The sequence below is a fragment of the Oryx dammah genome, unplaced genomic scaffold (genome assembly GCF_014754425.2).
Source record: "Oryx dammah isolate SB20612 unplaced genomic scaffold, SCBI_Odam_1.1 HiC_scaffold_17, whole genome shotgun sequence".
Lineage (NCBI taxonomy): Eukaryota > Metazoa > Chordata > Mammalia > Artiodactyla > Bovidae > Oryx > Oryx dammah.
Window position 1 is genome coordinate 24335288 of NW_024070201.1, and position 16651 is coordinate 24351938.

Sequence of the window (16651 nt, forward strand, 5' to 3'; positions counted from 1 at the left end):
ACCATATACTTTGTTATACTACTTTGTAGTATACCATATACTTTGTTTATACTCCTATGGTATTATGGATTTTTAATATCTTTTTTTAATCTTTTCCTTTATTACAATAAGGATTCTTTGATGTCAGAGAATTCACATGCCTTTTGGCTAGTGTATCCCTAAAGATTAGAATAGTTCCTGGCACATGATAAGAGACTTAATATTTCTGACCATCTGTTTACTGTGCACTGAGCTGTGAATTGTGGCTCATGGGCAAACAAGTAAAAAAATTATCATCCCTTTCCTGGAGGAAACTGAATAAATGGATTTAAGATGTTCCTATTATAATTGTCTTTTCCTAGATGCAGCAAGAGTAGGTCAGGGGCCCAGTGATGGCTGGGGCATGGTTAAGAGGGAAAAATTAAGGAAGAATATAATACCACGTTGCTTTGTCATAATTTTATTGCCCTATTCAACTGAAATTCTCTGAATTCTATTCAGCTGAATTCAGTATCATTCTTCTTGGGTCAAATTTTGGGAAGGCCTATTAAAATGCAAGTGAGAGTGATTGAAATAGTAACCTATATGTACAGGTTAGAGAAATCAGTGTTGTTGATTATCTCCATAATGGTTTCCTAACATATTTTAAGCAGTGGAACTTTTTTCAAACCAAAGGCCACCCAGAAGCCCGATACGGAGCTTGGTAAAAAGGGCTGATGCTCCAGCTGAGCTGTGGAGAAGCTGGTACCCTGCTCACCAAGCACTTCTCCTAACGCCTGTCCTTCCAGGTAGCACCTGAAGACCACCTGTGGCTCCCAGAGCTGTACAGAGCAAGGTCTGAACATCACAAATCTCATATTAATCCCTTCATTTGAGAAACTGAGCCCAGGGAGCTGAAGTGACTTATTCAAAGTTATAAATGTATTGTCAATGAAAGGCCTGAAGCCCAGCTCCCTGAATCCTAGAGCACTGTGCCTTTGACTGTTTTATCCTGTATTTCTGAAGGATAGATTCTATAGGATAGGTTAATTCCTAGCAGGGGAGTCCCTCTAGGGAGAGAAAAGTCAGAGACTTTATTTCCAAATGTACAGTTCCTCTGTTCCTCTGGAACATGGCCTCATAAGACTGCTCTTCTGCTCATTGTTATTTAGTCACTAAGTCCTGTCTGACTCCTTTTTGACCCCATAGACTGCAACCTGCCAGACTTCTCTGTCCATGGGGTCTCCCAGGCAAGAATATTGGAGAAGTTGTCACCTCCTTCTCCAGGGGATCTTCCTGACCCAGGGCTTGAACCTGTGTCTCCTGCATTGGCAGGTGGATTCTTTACTACTGAGCCACCAAAGAAATCGCCCTTCTTCTTGGAAGTCATCCTTTTTTTTTTTTTTTGCCATGCCTCACGGCTTGTGGGATCTTAGTTCCCCAACCAGGAACTGAACCCACATCCCCTGCACTGGAAATGCACAGTCTTAACCACTGGACTGCCAAGGAAGTCCCGGAAATCATCTTGAACTTGTTTTGGTGATGGTGGTGGTTTAGTCACTAAGTCGTGTCCAACTCTTGTGACCCCATGGACTGTAACCTGCCAGGCTCCTCTGTCCATGGGATTTTCCAGGCAAGAATACTGGAGTGGGTTGCCATTTCCTTCTCCAGGGGATCTTCCCGACTCAGGAATTGTACCTTGGTCTCCTGCACTGCAGACAGATTCTTTACCAACTGAGATATGAGGAATAAGGAAATGAGACTGCTTTCTCCAAATATTTATCTTAAATGACTTTGTTGCTGTGAATTTCCACTAATCAGAGAGAGCTTTTAACCGTTAGGCGTCTTGACTTCCTGTTTGTGAAAAGTGGTCTGACTTGGATCAAGAAGGGTAGCTCCTTTTCGTAAGTGTTTTTGTGTTTATTTGTAAGTAGAAGCCCAAATTAGAAATAACAGATTTGGCTGAATTGCCGGTTAATAAATCAGCCATAGTGCAGATTTTCTCTTGCTAATTGAGAGTTCAGAGCCAACAGCATCTGGCATGATAGCAAACACTTAATAGATGTTTTTAATTAACTGAATAAATTTCAGAGATATGTGTTATCTAGCAAATAAAGTTTAACAATATATTAATCTGATTTCTGACTACAGACTGGGGCGGGTGGACGTTGTTTGTGCCATATGCAATTGTTATATCCCAAGCATCAATAATGCCCACATTGAGATCCTGGAAAATATCCTTCAAGGCAAGATACTGGATATAACCATGAAAGTCACTAAATCTCTCCACATCAGCATTCATCTCCCTGATGTTTTCTTCCTTGATGATAACCACAGTGTCTGGGCTTCTCAGAAGAAGGCGTTGGACAGCATCATGGATGCTGAGGGCCCTTCGGATAAATACGTCAATGGGAAAGGGTCTGAAGTGTTGGCCCAGAGAAATAACAATGATAGTATTCTTTTCTCCTCCAATTCTGTCAATAACCTGGGCGAGGTACTCAATCTCTTTGACTGAATAGGTCAATGATCCAACCAAGGGATAACCATGTTTTTGCCACTGGATATTGATATTCTTGTTCAGGTCCACAGCAAGTTGCTTTTGAAATTTTCCAGATTCGTGCAGATCCACTGACTTCAGGGCTGATGACAAATGGGAAATCCCAAAATGAAAGCAGAATAAAGTTATAAAGTTCATAAAAATAGAAGAAAAATTATGATGTTTATAATTAAATGTTAATCCTGACTAATTTATTATAGGCCTAAATGAGAGACCAGTTTGAAAATTACTGAGCAACAAAAAGTGTTATACAAATAAATTATATCTGCCCCTCTGTAGAGCCATGTAGAACCAAATGGACTGCTGATAGCAAGCATCAGTGTCACTTCATTGGAGGATGATGGAGTCACTTTCATGGATATTAGTTTTGACACTTTGTTAACTATAGACTAAGCTCCTTTGAGGATAGAGAAAGGGGCCAGTTGATGTCTATAAATTTCAAAATACAAGTAAACCTACTTCCCTAAGACCTTTGTAAGTTCACTTAAGACTGGAATTGTATTCTATACTTCTGTGTTTCTTTTACATATGCATGAAGTGGTATTGAATACATCATCTATAACAATATTATTGCTATTCATTTGTGAAGGGCTTAATAGTTTACAAAGCATTTATTAGGACTGATATATTTATTTACTTCAAAGCTCTGCATATATGCATGGTGGTGGTGATTTAGTTGGTAAGTTCTGTCTGACTCTTGGCTACCCCATGGACTGTAGCCTGCCAGGATGCTCTGTCCATGGGATTTTCCAGGCAAGAATGGGTTGCCATTTCATTCTCCAGGGAATCTTCCCCACCCAGGGATTGAACCTGGGTCTCCTGCATTGCGGGCAGATTCTTTACCAACTGAGCTACCAGGGAAACCCTATATATATGATGGCCATCTTCTGGAAAAGAAAACCAATAGATGAAATGACCTGCCAAGATTATACAACTAGTAAGTAACAGACTCTGTACCTTAAACTTGAAGTTCCTCCTAATTCTTATGAAAATAATCTACCCAGTCTTAAACCTTTTAAAAAGTATAATATGAATGGAAGAAAATGAAGTCGCTTTATTTTTCACTATATTAATTAGACTATCAAGGCCAGTTTCTTCGTAGCTAGACCATCTGAGAAAAATGTGTGGGAAATGATTATTAATGCTTTGTAATATGTACCAACTTAGAAGTAAAGGGCTACACTTAAAGTCTTAACCCAGTGAGGTTTGAAAATGGTGATGCTGGAGGGTTGGGTGGAAGAAAATGGCAGAATTTTTTCTTCATTCTGTTTCTAACATATTTCAATTTCATTTTCTAAAGCACACAATAACCACACAATTTAACCTTTGACAATACATGTAACAGATGTTTTGTTATCATAGCTTCAAAGGTTGGTCAAGAAAGTAGGTCAGTCAATAATTCAATACTGTCAAAATCTAAGAGCCCACCCTGACCCCACCATTGCAGAATGTGATGCTAGAAGTTGTCACTAGATCCTAAATTTTATAGATGAGGAAACTGAGATCTGGAGGAGATTTGTCATTTACCAGGGGTCACAGCTTAAAACTCTCCCCTTTGAGACTAGAACTGACATATATACACTGCAATGTGTAAAACAGATAACTAATGAGAACCTACTGTATAGTACAGGGAACTATCCTATAGTTCCTACAGAGCTCAGTGCTGTGTGGTGGACTAAGTGGGAAGGAAATCCACAGAGAGGGAATACGTATATAGCTGATTCACTTTGCTGCACAGCAGAAAATAACACAATATTATAAAGCTGGTATTCTTCAATAAAAAGAAAAAAACCTCTCCCCTTGTGTTGCAGGGGGTTCAAGGTCCTACTGATGTTCCCTTTTTACTGAACGAATCAGCTTACTCTCTGAGTTGGAGATCACAAGAGTGGCCTCATGTTAGGAAGGCCAGTGAGGAGCCACGCTAAAGCTAACTGTCCCCAGTGGTTAAGAGCTAGGGCCCAGAATACAGAGGGCTGGCAGTGACAGTTTTCCAGATAACAGTGCTAAGATCTACTAGTGGATTCTGAGTTATTATTGGTGCATTCATTGTTTAGTTAAAGGAGCAACTGGACTAGGCTTCTAGCAAATGGGTTCTAGCCCCAATTCTAATATGAACCAAGGATAATAGGGCAATAGCTATTGTTTTCTGGGCACTTGCTAAGTGCCTTGCTATGTGCCTCGCTATGTGTTAAATATTTTATAACCATTACTTCACTTAATCTTCATAACCATCACCAGATGCTGTTGTTATTTTTAGTTCACTGATGTGGAAAATAAGCTGTATGTCCAGGGTCATAGTCTAGGTTTGTTAAGCTCCTAATCCCCTGCGTTTAACTATTATGCCTACCTGATATGAAGCTATTACCTCAACTGTAGCATCTGTCCTTCTGTGAAACAGTAATCTTGATGACAGCTCACACCAAAGAGAGCTAACTATGTAGCCAGCCGTATTCTAAATACGTTGTGTATAGTACTTCATTTTTACCAGATGGGTACTGTTTTCATCTCCATTTTACAGATGAGGAAACTAAGGACAAAATCCTAGTTATGTAACCTGCCCAAGGCTATCAGATAGGACAGTGGAGACCCTATTTTGATCCCAGGACATCTGGATGTAGAAGCCACACCCATAGTCATCATGCTGTCTGTAGAAGGTAGGTAGTATACTGTCTTGTTACCATCAGCTCTGTGCGTGATTTTCTGAGTATCCTGGGTAAATACTGAAGTGTGAATTCTGCAGAAATAGGAATGGAGCAAACATTTTTCTATCCTGGCTCCCTTCTAGTCAATAAATGTATTCTTTTAAAGAGAAGATAATACCTTGCGAAAAGTGTTGATGTGCTGTGATTAAGAAATATGAAAGAGGCATTCCCCATATTCCTTTCTCCCCTTGAAATGAAAAAGAAGTTTCTGAAAGGGATGTGAGTAAAAGCTCAGACAGAGACATACTGTTGATACTGCTTTTGAAGTATTCCATCCACTGGCGGATCGTGGAATCTCCCAATAGATATATAAATTTTCCTCTCAGGCATTCTTTCATTTCAATTGCAGCCAAACTACAGGAGACAGGATTCCACATGTCTTTCCAGACATGTCCACTGGGAATTGTGGATGCCATTCCAAACTTGCATTGCCTTTTCACTGGAACTGTCTTTTCTGCTAAAGAATCAACAAGATAGGGTCTTCTAAAGTATCACTTTATCCATGAGTATTTAATAAGAACCAACTGTCTTTTTTAGGTATCCTTTTAATAGAGTGTGAGGGTGGAGGAAAAACCTTATTGAAGCATCATTCTCTTGATGGAATAGTTAGTTTTCAGAAAAAAATTTTCTCTGATAAGAATTTTATAAGTGATACTCATTAATGTTCATTATAGATAACATGTTTTCTCCCAGAGAAAAAAGGCCTTCTGGGTAAAATTTAAGTATTTGTTTGCCTTCTTATGAAAGAAGACATCAATTCTTACTTAGTAGTGAAAACTCAATTATCTTGTCATTTAGCCCAATTTACCTCAAAGTTTATCACACACTGTCACAGTGTCTTAAACGCCACCATCAAACTGTTAATGCTTTAAGTGCAAAGAGATATGAAAAAAATTAACAATTAATTTGGTTTGAGTGCTGGACTGTCAACATGGATATGGCTGTAGGCTGGAGCAGACTCGTGGGAATCCGGGATAGGCTGGGTATTGACCATTAGTCCCAGGTTTCTGAAGAATCTGGGAATATGATGGACTGAGGTGTTTATCCTTGGCAGTCTTGGGGCTGTGATTATTTACCACCCAAAGAAAGTGGTTTAATATTTTAATAACTGGCATAAGTATCTTTGTGTATCCTGGGTGAAAAGTGCCATTTCCATCTGTAGATACATAAACACACTTCAGCGTCAATGAGTTTAGTAGCAATTAGCAAGCTGTTGATACTGAACTTAAAGGAACACAAAAGTTCCTACATTAAATCATTTTCGATAGGGATTTTGATGTTCCCTAGTGGCTAGATTGTAATAGAATCTGCCTGCAATACAGGAGACCTGAGTTTGATCCCTGGGTCAGGAAGATCTCCTAGAGTAGGAAGTAGCAACCCACTCTAGCATTCTTGCCTGGGGAATTCTAAGGACAGAGGAACCTGGTGGGCTACAGCCCATGGGGTTGCAAAAAGTCGGACTCAACTGAGCAACTAACACTTTGAGCCAAAGAAATTGAAGACAAATTAATAAAAGTGTGGAAGTGCTATTTTATATGTTCAAATGGTTTGAAAGTTGGCAAAGACAAGGAGGGGGAAATTGGAATGAACTGAATTATAGATGGCAGGTTAGAAACCTCTGCTGCTGCTGCTAAGTCGCTTCAGTCGTGTCTGACTCTGTGCGACCCCATAGACGACAGCCCACCAGGCTCCCCCGTCCCTGGGATTCTCCAGGCAAGAATGCTGCAGTGGGGTGCCATTTCCTTCTCCAATGCAGGAAAGTGAAAAGTGAAAGTGAAGTCATTCAGTCGTGTCCGACTCTTAGCAACCCCATGGACTGCAGCCCACCAGGCTCTTCTGTCCATCGGATTTTCCAGGTAAGAGTACTGGAGTGGGGGGTGCCATTGCCTTCTAGATGGTGATTATTGTGCTTGTAGTGATGAGGGAAGTGCTAATGGTGGTGGTTGGGGGAGGTAAGACCTAGGTGCAAACTGGGAGAGAGTTTTGACATTTGAATGTTGTTGCATCTGATGGGCAAGTAATCCATTGCCTGATAGATACTGATGAGGTTGATGATGAGGGTTATAAATCAGGTTTAGGATTCCAGTCATTTATTCACTTAGGTGATTGGTGTCTTGGCCCACCACAGACAAGCCTGATGAGCAGAGTAACATATGATTGGTAGTAGTGAACAAGTTCTGAGGAAGGAAAAACCCTTTAAATGGGATGAGTGCTAAGAGTGTGTGTGCTCAATCGCACAGTTGTGTCTGTCTCTTTGCGACCCCATGGACTGTAGCCCATCAGGTTCCTCTGTTCATAGAATTCTCCAGGCAAGAATACTGGAGTGGGTTGCCATTTCCTACTCCAGGGGATCTTCCCATCCCAGGGATCGAACCCATGTCTCCTGCATTGGCAGGTGGATTCTTTACTGCTGAGCCATCTGGGAAGCCCCAGCCATCAGTCACACAAAGGGAGGACTTACAGTTACATTTGGAGACGGTAATGGCATCGAACTTTGCCATCATCTCTACACCCACATTTGACCTTAAAGAGACAAATATAAAAATTAATTGGCAAGTGGCCCCAAGATCAAGAAACATAAGAAGTCACATTACCTATTGTTTCAGTTATTTCTTATGATAATAACTGACTACTTTGGCCACAGTTCCAGGCCATTTATTAAATTTCCATTTCTTGGCCTATTAATTCAGGGAGTACAGATCCCCAGAAGGTGTACAAGGTAAATTTTGTGATTCAGAAAGAATATATTAGCACCTAGGCATATTCACACATGTATATTTCTTCTTCTCTTTTAATTTTTATTCTAGTCATTTGTTGTTGTTGTTGTTTCAATGGTAAGGGTTAAATATCCAAAATATTTAGGGATGACTGGAGAGTGGGCACTGTCCTCAGATGAATTCACATATCTTTTCTAAAATGGCTCTTCATCGAGTCCCAAAGTTGATATATTAATACACAATTAATTAATAGCTATTTCCTTTGGATCAACAGATAGGCCAAATCATTACTGTATTTACCCAGATAGTCTCCAGAAATAATTATTTACCTTTCAAAGAGACTCCTTTCTTGTTTGCTAAGATAAGATACGTCCTTATTTTTGGAGTGCATGTGGGTGAGTGCACCACAGGGGATGTTTGGAGGCTTCATGCAGTAGAAGGCTTCTCGGTCTCGGGTATCCAGGTATTCACACAGTTCAGCACTTGAATTTAAAACCAGGGCACAGTCAGTACTGACTTGGGAGGTGCCTCTGTTAAACTGGCCTATGAAGGTCACCCTGTCGTAGCCTTGGTTCCTGGCCCTCCAGAGAGCCGACACCCCTTCACTGGGGTGGATGAGCAGGACAGACAAGGACACCTGGCCCTCCCAGAACAGGGTGAAGCTCACAAGGTAGGTGCCATTGTTGAAGTCTGTCACCTTTCCAGAAGCACCCGCTTTCAGGGCTGGGGAGGACATCCTGGCCCTGAGGAAGTCCCCACCATATTCCTTCCTGCGTCCGAGGTGGTCTCTCATCTCCAGCAGGACGTCCAGCCGGTCCCCCCTGCAGTATGTGTCTCGAGGGCTGAGGAGGGTGGCCCTGCTGTGTGTGGCGCTGGTGGTGGAGCTCCCGTTGGTGAAGGGTCTGGGTGGGATCAGCTGGTCTAGTTTCTCCACGATCCTCTCTATCCTCGGCTCAGTCTCTGTTGGTGAAACTGCTGGATTCAGTGGTGGTTCAGGATGTGTTTTCATGACGAAATTCCAGTGATGGAGGGAAAAGGGCAACTTGAGTACAGTCCGTAACTGAAATGACAAGGAATACAATAGAGAACACGGAAAGTGTGCCTATTTAATGTGATAATTATGGTAGGTTAGTCAACGTCTCTTTTATCAAATGATGAGTGGTAGAAAAATTAAAAATAAAATGATATTGAGATTACATTATCATCCATGTTTCATAGGAAAAATGATTTTCCTTAAAGCTGGTGGTAAAACTTCACTTTTCACTGGCTGTTGAAAAGTGTTGTTTTTGTTGTTGTTTTGTTACACCACGCAGCTTGTGAGATTGTTCCCCAACCTGGGATTGAACTCCTGGGCTTTTGGCAGTGAAAGCACCAAGTCCTAACCACTGGACTGCCAGGGGATTCCCATCACTGGCTAATCTATTTTGGGTGAGCTATTCTACTGCAAAGGATCTTCTTTCTTAAAGTGATGATCATAAAATATACTTTCATTGGGTAATTGTGAAGACCAAATGAGAAAATGCTTTTTAACTGCATAGCAGAGAACAGATGTTAATTGTTCTTTTCTTTTTATCTTAAAATTAGAGTTCAGTCATTTAAATAAATCTTTAAGAAAATTTTCAAGAAGCGTGGAGATTTTATGTAATATACAATTATCTGTTTTTTCTATTTCACTTTTTATACTTTGATTAAACAGTCTGTGGTATTTACTAGTAATTCTCCGATTACTGTTTTAGCTAACAGGACATAAGAGACATAGGCTATTTTCTACATTTATTTTCTCATCATAAAATAATACTGACATTATTAAAAGTGAGAGAATGCCACAACTCTATAGAAAATAAAAATCAGTCATGATTACAGAAACCATTCTTAACCATTTTGGTGGTTTTCCTCTCATCCTGTATAACCATTTCACGTGATTGTGAACACACTGAATATTTACCAATTAATTTTGATTAAAAATAGTGGCATTAAAACCTTTCCACCTTATGTCCAAATAATATTCCAGCCTATGGACATAGTTTAATATTTCACCTATTCCTATATTTTTAGATATTTATTGTATTCAGCTTTTCTCTGTTACTTATAATTCTGTAAAGGACACTTTTTGGTATAAATCTTCCCAGTAATAGCTCTGAATTTCCAATAAAGGCAGAGTATCTTGTGTTGGACTAGGTTACTGTGGTTAACATTTTTACTTTTTATTATTTGACATGTTCTGATTTTTTAGAAATAAAAACATTTTTATTTATTAAATTACAGAGATGGTATTAGCAACCAGGATGTTCCAGGTACCATTCTAAATGCTTTTCATTTGTTAGCTCATTAATCCTCACAATAATATATGAGGTATTTATTTTTATGACCCAATTTTCAGATGATGAAACTGGTTCACCTAAAAGTTAAGAAATTTAGCCAAACCTGCACAGTTAGTCAACAAGAGAGTCGAGTTTTAATCACAGGCAAGTATCTCTGTAAATGAGCTACCCAGGGACTTCTCTGGTGGTCTACTGGCTAAGATTCCATGCTCCCAGCGGAAGGGGCCTGGGTTCAATCCCCAGTCAGGGAACTAGATCCCACGTGCCACAACTAAGGAGTTCACATTCTGCAACTAAAAGATCTCACACACTGCAACTAAGACCCAGCACAGCCGACTAAATAAATGAAAAAAATTATATATATATTATATATATATACACACATGCCTACATACATCTGAGCTGCCCAGTGTTGTAAATATGCAGTAAGGCTAGAATTCTCTTTCACTGCTGGTTTAGGTGCAAATTGGCACCACATGTCTGGAAAACAGGTCTATAGCATATAGTAAGACCTTTAACAATGTTCACTGCATTTACCAATAATTCTACTTCTGAGAACTCAGTGAATCATAGTAATGCCTCTGAATTTCCAATAAAGGCCGAGTAGCTTGTATTGGACTAACTTTCCTGTAGATAACAATGATAAATTCTAGACGCTCCCCTCCGCCCCCCACTGCAAATCTCTTTTAAGAGCACTGGAGAGTGACCACAAACTGACAGATGCCAGAGGAGAGCTGAAATGTGAAAGAAGGAGCTACGCTGAACTTGTGTAATAAAAAAGTGCCAACTGAGTTTCTACACAGTGAAGTGAAATTATACCAAAAGTGACACATAGGTCTTCAGGAAGGAATGAAAAGCCCCAGAAATGGTAAATACATGGGTTAACATAAAATACTATGTGTTTATCTTCTAATTTCTTTAAAATGCATATAATTATTTAAAAACTACTATTTTGTAATATTATAACAACTATAGCATAATGAATGAGTTGGGGAGTAAATGGGAATAAATTATTAAAAAGTTATTACAGATTATGTGAAGTAGCGCAATAAAAACTTAAGAATATGCATTGTAATCTCTAGAGAAACCACTTTAAAAAAAACTTAGAGCTATAAAAATAATAGAGAAACTAAAAGGACATACTAAAAAAAAAAATCAATCCAAAGGAAGGAAGGAAATGGGGAACAGAGAAATAAAAATCAGAATGGCCGAACAGAAAATAAATAGCAAAATGGTGGACCTAAATCCACTCATATTAATCATTTCATTAAAAGTAAGTATACTAAACACTTCATTAAAGGGCAGAGATAATCATACTGCTTTGGAATAGTAGAGTTTGCAGATTTTTAAAAGACAGTATGTATGCATAAAATAATGTTTTGTTATCAATGCATTCATTTGTATGTATTTTGAAATATTTAAAATATTTTGGTATTAAAAGTTATAATTTGGCATTAAAATTTATGGTATTATCAAATTTTGGAAGAATTTTTGTTTAGTAAATTTGTGATCAATGTTTCAGTATTTGAGATAATTCATTTATAAAATGGTGAAGCTGTTATAGTTCCAGCTATGTGATTAGTAATGCATTTGAGAAAAAAGTTTTACTAGAATGATTTCTAATAAATGGAGTGTTAAAAATTTTTTTAAATGCAGAGATAAAACAGCAAGACCCAACTACTTGCTATCTTTGAGGAATGTAGGTTAAGTATTTAAGATACCTATAGGTTGAAAGTGAATGGATTAAAAAAAAACAGTATGTCATTAACACATAAAAAAGCTGCTGTTAATGTTAAAGTAGACTTCAAGGCAAAGGGTATCACCAGACATAAAGATGGACTTCCTAGAGTGATAAGAGGGTCAATTTGTCTAAAAACATAACAACCTTAAACATGTACATGCCTACATATACATGTATTTATATGTGAAACAAAAACTGTCAGAACTAAAGGGAAAAATAGAAAAAGCCACAATTATAATTAAAAATTAGACAAATCTCTCTCAGCAGATGCTATAGGAACAAAATTTAAAAATGACTAAGTACCTAGAGGATCTGAAGAACATTATTATAGTAACATTTTTTAACTATCACAGCACATTACCAAACATTTTAAAATTGCTACAAGTTCATGTGAAAATCGTAAGTGATTTCAGTAGAGTAAAATAATATTCTCTGTGCAAACTCTTTTGGTAGAAAAACAACAGGAAAATTCTGATTCAAGGTGAAGGAATAAACATGTTATAACCTCGACTGGGCTTCCCTGGTGGCTCAGATGGTAAGAATCTGCCTGCAATGCCAGAGACTGGGTTCAATACCTGGGTTGGGAAGACCCCCTGGAGAAGGATATAGTAACCCACTCCAGTATCCTTGCCTGGAGAATCCCATGGACAGAGAGGAGCCTAGTGGGCTACAGTCCATAGGGTCGCAAAGAGTCAGATACGACTGAGTGACTAACACTTTACCTTTCTTTCCTAGCCTTGCTTTCTCACCATAAGATCATATAAATGGCAGAAAAGAACTTAACAATTTTCTAACTCTTCTGGGAAATAGGAAGAAATACCTTATATGGACCAGAACTTACAAGCAATCTCCTGAAAACTGAAAGGCAGATGAGATTAGATCAAGGAAGATCCCATGGCTGCCAATGCATATAGGTGAGGCTTCTGTAAAGAAGGAAGTCACTCCAGGGAGATTGCCACCGTGGAGGAGGTTGGTAACTACAGTAGGAGGAGTTGAGGGGAGGCCCATAGGAGGACAAACCACGCGGGTTGATACCTTTCTATTTCCCCACCTGCGCTGGGCCAGGCAGCTAGGGTCAGGGAATTCTGTACTCTCATGAGAATAAAAACTATAGATATTTAAGTTGGGGAGGTCAGTAGGACCCAGTGTGCCTGGAACACTTTAGGCAAACAGGGAGCACTTATGCCACACACCTGCTGGAGGAAACAGATAGCGGCAGTCCGGACTGGCCACCCCAGCACTTCAGGCGTAAGAATGCACACAACCGAGAAGCAGCAAAAACCTTCATCGAAGGTAACTCATGAGAGGGACTACCCTGGCTGTTCAGTGGTTAAAACTCTGCACTTTCACTGCAGGGGGCGCAGGTTCCAAGTTCCTGGTTGTGGAACTAACAGCTTGGTCAAAAAATAAAAGCAACTCTTAGAGAGAGGTATTATCAAGTTCAGCAAAGGGAAGACATCCAAGGGAAAGAACAGAATTAATACAAAAATAAAAACAAAGCTTTAGAACAAGCATACTTTCTGGCCTCAGAGAGATCTAGATGGTATTGGATCTACGAACTAGTAAGTCTTTTGAGATCTTGGAAGGTAAGACCTTACTGTTCCTTATGCAAAATCAGTAGGATTCCTTTATTCCAGCAGCAAGCAATTAGAAAATGGGTTTAAAAGAACAGTCATTACAATAGCAACACAATAATTATGACGTACCAAGGTGTCAATCTAACCAAAGATGCTTAAGACCTGAAGGCAAAAGTTATAAAATTTAGTGAAAGATGTTGAAGAAGACCTATGTAGGTGGAGAGAGATGACATGTTGATAAACAGCACAATAATATTATAAACATGTCAGTTTTCTCAATTTGATCTATATGGCTCATGTAATGCACATATAATTTAAGTAGAATTTTTCACTAAATTTGACAGACTGATTCCAAAACATGTAAGAGGGAAGGCCAAGACTGGCTGAAAACCTTCTAAAGTAGGTTAAACAAGGATAACTTGACCTCCAAGTTTTCAAAACTAATTATGAAGCTCTGTTAATTACAGCCATGCGTTACTGATACAGGAAAGCCAAATTGATCAATGGAATAGAACAAAGAACCCACAGAGGGACCTATACTTATTAAAATTTTTGATATACAATAAAAATGACCTGATATATCAGCTTGGAAAGAAAGGATTACAAAATGGAAAAAGCTGGAAAAGTGGTTATCCATACAGAAATAAAAGCAGAATCAGCCAAAAAAAATCCAGGTACATTAAGGGTTCAGTGTCTAAATAAAGCAACCTTTAAAACTGTAAGTAGAATATTTAGATAAATAATTTGACACAGGTGTAGGAAAGGTTTATTGGTACTTAAAAAGCATTAACAGTGAAAAAACACAAATAAATTTTACTATATACACCTGAAAATATTCTGTTGTTCAGAAGTTCCTTGTGCATGTACGCTCAGTTGTGTCCAGCTCTTTGCAACCGAGTGGACTGTAGCCCACTAGGCTCCTCTCTCCATGGAATTTTCCAGGCAAGAATACTGAAGTGGGTTGCTATTTCCTACTCTACAAAATTTCCTTAGGGAAGGTGTAAAGACAAGCTAAATCTTGGGAGGAGACAGTTGCAACACAGATATAAGGGATGAAGAGTGTGAGTGTAGATCACACACACACACACACACACCATTATCCTCTCCCATATTGCATGATGATTATCAAGTAGTTCTTAAAAGTTGAAACTCCCCTTCTAGACTCTATTAGGTCTGCTTGTTTGGACTTTTCTAGAACGAGTGAAATGTCACATAAAAATATAGTTTTGTGAAACACAAAAAGAAAGCAATTCCTACCTTTGTGGAGTTTTGGATAACTGCAAAAGTGATCCAAGAGGCTAATATAAACACCAATATCAACAGTGACTTGTGATTTGCTATTCTCATTGTCATGATCAAGATCCTAAAAGAGACAATGCAAAAACAGGCCCAAATACACAGCACCAGAAAAGAAATGCAGAAATACTTGAAAAGTTCTCCTGATTCTTTCTTCCTCAGATGTTACATCCAGAATGGAAACTTGGTCCTCCTGCTGCTCTTGCTGGGTCCCTGATTCCTTTATTTATCGACTTGTACCTTCAAGAGAAGCACTATTCTGCGAACGGAGCCCATCTTGGAGTCTAAAAATTGAGGAACTAAGAACCTGATGGACGCAAGTGTGCTCATTCTTAGGGGGCGTTTCCAAGCTATGTCATCTAACAGGCTTCCTGTTCTCTTCCTGTAAGAACAAAGAACAGACATAAAACATCCCAATAAATACTGACTGATAATTGCATTATTTTGTGGCCATTTTAAAGTACTTGATTTTTTCTAGCTTCCTTTTTACTAATGTGTTAGTAGGTTCCCCCTTTCTTGTCTTACTAGCCTTTCTAGCACCCCTCAAGCTTGAGAAGATGTATTTTAAAATTCAGATTTCTCTCTTAAGAAATGTTTTAGGCTTTCTTAATGTTTTCCTATGGTTACATCTTCATTTCTGTCTTTGCCCTGGAATTTCAAGTTGTCTTTTCATATCAGTTGGCTTAAACACTGCCCTTTGAAAATTTTCCTTGTCTCAGAATTTTTTCTCCCCTTGAAACAACTCCTACCCCAATACCCAGTTTAAACACAGAGGTTAGAAGTTTCTGCACCCAAGAATAAATGTTGCCCCTTTCCCTCACCTCCCCAATTTTGCAAATATTTTCATACCTTCAGTTTGAAGACTTTGCATAACTCCATACACAGGAACTACTGTTGTAAGGCTTTGTTCTGAAGCCACCGGTGTATTACTGGGTTACCTCTCCTCTGTGCCAAGACAAATCACAGGTATACATTGCAGTCTGCATGCTTTGAGCTTAGATCCATAGCCCTCTTCTCGGTTCAGGTAAGGTGATTTGCCAGCTCCACCTTAAGGAAGTATGTGGAGTACAACTACAGTTCTCAGTTCACACAGAGGTGGGGAGGAGAAATGAAACTCTCAGTATGCTTAGATGAGACAGTTTTCATGTTCTTAGACTTGATTAGTCTAATCTTAGTAAGTGTAAATAAATATCCAACAAAAAGTGTGAATAGTCTGGAAGTTTGAATGAATAGTCATCCCTGGGAAGCTGAACCACCTAGTCTCCATCTGAGCCTTGTCTTGAAGATCCAGCTGCCAGGATTCAAGTGTATATTATCTAGTACAGAATAGGTACTCAATAAAATTTGCTGAATAAATTTGAAAGAACTTCACACACAACACAGGCAAGACAATGATATTGACTCACTCTCAGACCAACAGAGTGACAGCTTACAGTCATGGGTTTGAATCCATTTGGGATTTGTATTCCTTTTTAAAATCTAAGATTTATTTACTTGTTCGGCTGTGTTGAGTCTTAGTTGCAGCACACAGGAGCTTTTAGTTGTGGCATGCAAACTCTTTGTTGCATGGTGGGATCTAGTTCACTGACCAAAGATTGAGCCTGAGCCCCTGCATTGGGAGCGCAGAGTCTTAGCCACTGGACTACCAGGGAAGTCCCTGGGATTTGTATTCTTGAACTGATAGAAATGGTGTCAGAAGGAGCAGGTGCCCAGAACAAATGCACTGGTGCTCATAGAAGCAGTAGCTGATTACATTGTGGACCCCTCTACAATTTCATTTAT

General features: G+C 39.0%; 1 protein-coding gene and 1 long non-coding RNA gene across 2 annotated transcripts; one reads left to right on the forward strand and one right to left on the reverse strand.

Annotated features, from left to right (window-relative positions):
• Positions 1–1736: 1736 nt before the first annotated feature.
• On the reverse strand, positions 1737–16341 carry NXPE4 (neurexophilin and PC-esterase domain family member 4). Its single transcript, XM_040258038.1, has 6 exons — positions 15719–16341; positions 14831–14936; positions 8264–8994; positions 7679–7740; positions 5465–5674; positions 1737–2598 (listed from the first exon to the last, which is right to left on the reverse strand). The coding sequence occupies exons 2-6, from the start codon at positions 14924–14926 to the stop codon at positions 2063–2065; spliced, it is 1635 nt and encodes a 544-aa protein (XP_040113972.1). The 5' UTR covers positions 14927–14936; positions 15719–16341; the 3' UTR covers positions 1737–2062.
• Positions 5035–15308, forward strand: LOC120876279. The gene is made up of 2 exons (XR_005724137.1): positions 5035–5169; positions 15032–15308. It is a non-coding gene; the product is annotated as an uncharacterized LOC120876279 (long non-coding RNA).
• Positions 16342–16651: the final 310 nt, after the last annotated feature.

What these genes read in the sequence shown, in the direction of transcription:
- NXPE4 (XM_040258038.1), bottom strand. Translation starts at nt 14,926, where the DNA reads ATGACAATGAGAATAGCAAATCACAAGTCACTGTTGATATTGGTGTTT. An exon ending in TTATCCAAAACTCCACAAAG is followed by an intron (nt 8,995 to 14,830) that starts GTAGGAATTGCT and finishes TTGTCATTTCAG; the next exon opens with TTACGGACTGTACTCAAGTT. An exon ending in GAAAGGAGTCTCTTTGAAAG is followed by an intron (nt 7,741 to 8,263) that starts GTAAATAATTAT and finishes TGTCTCTTTAAG; the next exon opens with GTCAAATGTGGGTGTAGAGA.